Source organism: Otolemur garnettii, unplaced genomic scaffold (assembly GCF_000181295.1).
Source record: "Otolemur garnettii isolate 467f Iridium unplaced genomic scaffold, OtoGar3 scaffold00233, whole genome shotgun sequence".
In the NCBI taxonomy this organism is placed as follows: Eukaryota; Metazoa; Chordata; class Mammalia; order Primates; family Galagidae; genus Otolemur; species Otolemur garnettii.
This window is the reverse complement of record NW_003852628.1, coordinates 1,950,087-1,951,406: the sequence shown is the minus strand read 5'-3', so window position 1 is coordinate 1,951,406 and position 1,320 is coordinate 1,950,087. Positions and strand designations below refer to the sequence as shown.

The following is a 1,320-nucleotide window of genomic DNA, read 5'->3' as shown; positions in this document are numbered from 1 at the left end:
AAAAAAAAAAAAAAAAGCAGGCAAGTTCACTGCCTTCCGGCAGCTTACCTTTTTTGAGTGGAGAAGAGACAGGCAATAAACCAGTAAACAAAGATAAGTTTATGAAAGCTCTGAATGAAATGGGGTGATTGAAAGTCACTGAGGGCTATCTTAGCTGTGATGGTTAAGGAAAGTTACATTTCTGTAGAGGCTTAAAGGATGGAGAGAGCATTCATGCAGGGAGAAGAAAAGAAAGGCCCCTGAAGTTGGAACACACTTAGCATCCTCAAGGAACAGAGAGGAGGACAATGTGGCCTGGGAGGGTGAATGAAGGGCAGTAGGTAGGGCGGTAGGCAAGGGATAGATCACATGGCACCCTATAGGCCATGATGAGGAGGTCAAATTTGTATCTAAGGATGTTACATATTCCTTGTAGGATTTAGGGCAGGGGTGTATCAAATCTAATTGATGTTAGAAAATACCATTCCAGGTGCTGTCCTCAGGGCACCTGGAATGGTATTGTAAGAAGGAAAGGGCAGGAGCATGGAAAGCAGAGAGGAGGCCACTACAGTTGACTAGGCCAGTGGTGATAGTGGCTCAGACTAGGGTGATGGACCCAGACAGAGAATTGGGACAAGTCAGGAGATACTTTGGAAATAAAGGTGATGGTTCTTGGTGATAAATTGACTGTGGCCTGGAAACTCAGGGGGAGGTGCCTCACCTCCAGGAAACTTGTGGATCTGGTAGCTGTTGACTTCCCGTGGCAGAGGTCCTGTCCTCAACACCAGGACCTGGCTGCGGTCATGTCCTGTGACCAGGAAACTCTGGGGGGTGGAGGCAAAGGTCAGCTTGATGAAGGTGTGTGCAGCAGATATCTATTACTTTTGCCTGCCTAGCACCATTTCCCTTATTTTGGGTTCTGTACCCATTTAGAGAAACCCTCTCCCTACTCTCAGGGCATGCAGGAGGGGTAGACCAACGACTTGACCTAGCCAGTAGGATGACTGTGCTCTCTGCCTACTGTTTGTTTCAGGGATGGGCATGTGATCCAAGCTCAGCCAATGGACATTTTCCATGGGATGACCCCCACCTCTTTTTTTTTTTTTTTGCAGTTTTTGGCCTGGGCTGGGTTTGAACCCACCACCTCCAGTATATGTGGCTGGGGCTCTACTCCTTTGAGTCACAGGCACTGCTATTTTATTTTATTTTATTTTTCTTTTTTTGAGACAGGAGCCTCAAGCTGTCACCCTGGGTAGAGTGCCGTGGCATCTCAGCTCACAGCAACCTCCAACTCCTGGGCTCAAGTGAGTCTCCTGCCTCTGCCTCCCAAGTAGCTGGGAC

The 1,320-nt window shown here is 48.1% G+C and overlaps 1 protein-coding gene across 1 annotated transcript in view; it reads right to left on the bottom strand.

Annotated features, from left to right (window-relative positions):
• The window catches only part of RINL (Ras and Rab interactor like), an 8,175-nt gene that overhangs the window by 4,525 nt on the left and 2,330 nt on the right, over window positions 1–1,320 (bottom strand). Inside the window, exon 3 of the mRNA XM_003802164.3 lies at window positions 701–803. Coding sequence (XP_003802212.1) covers window positions 701–803 — 103 coding nt within the window. The remainder of the gene's footprint in view (window positions 1–700; window positions 804–1,320) is intronic.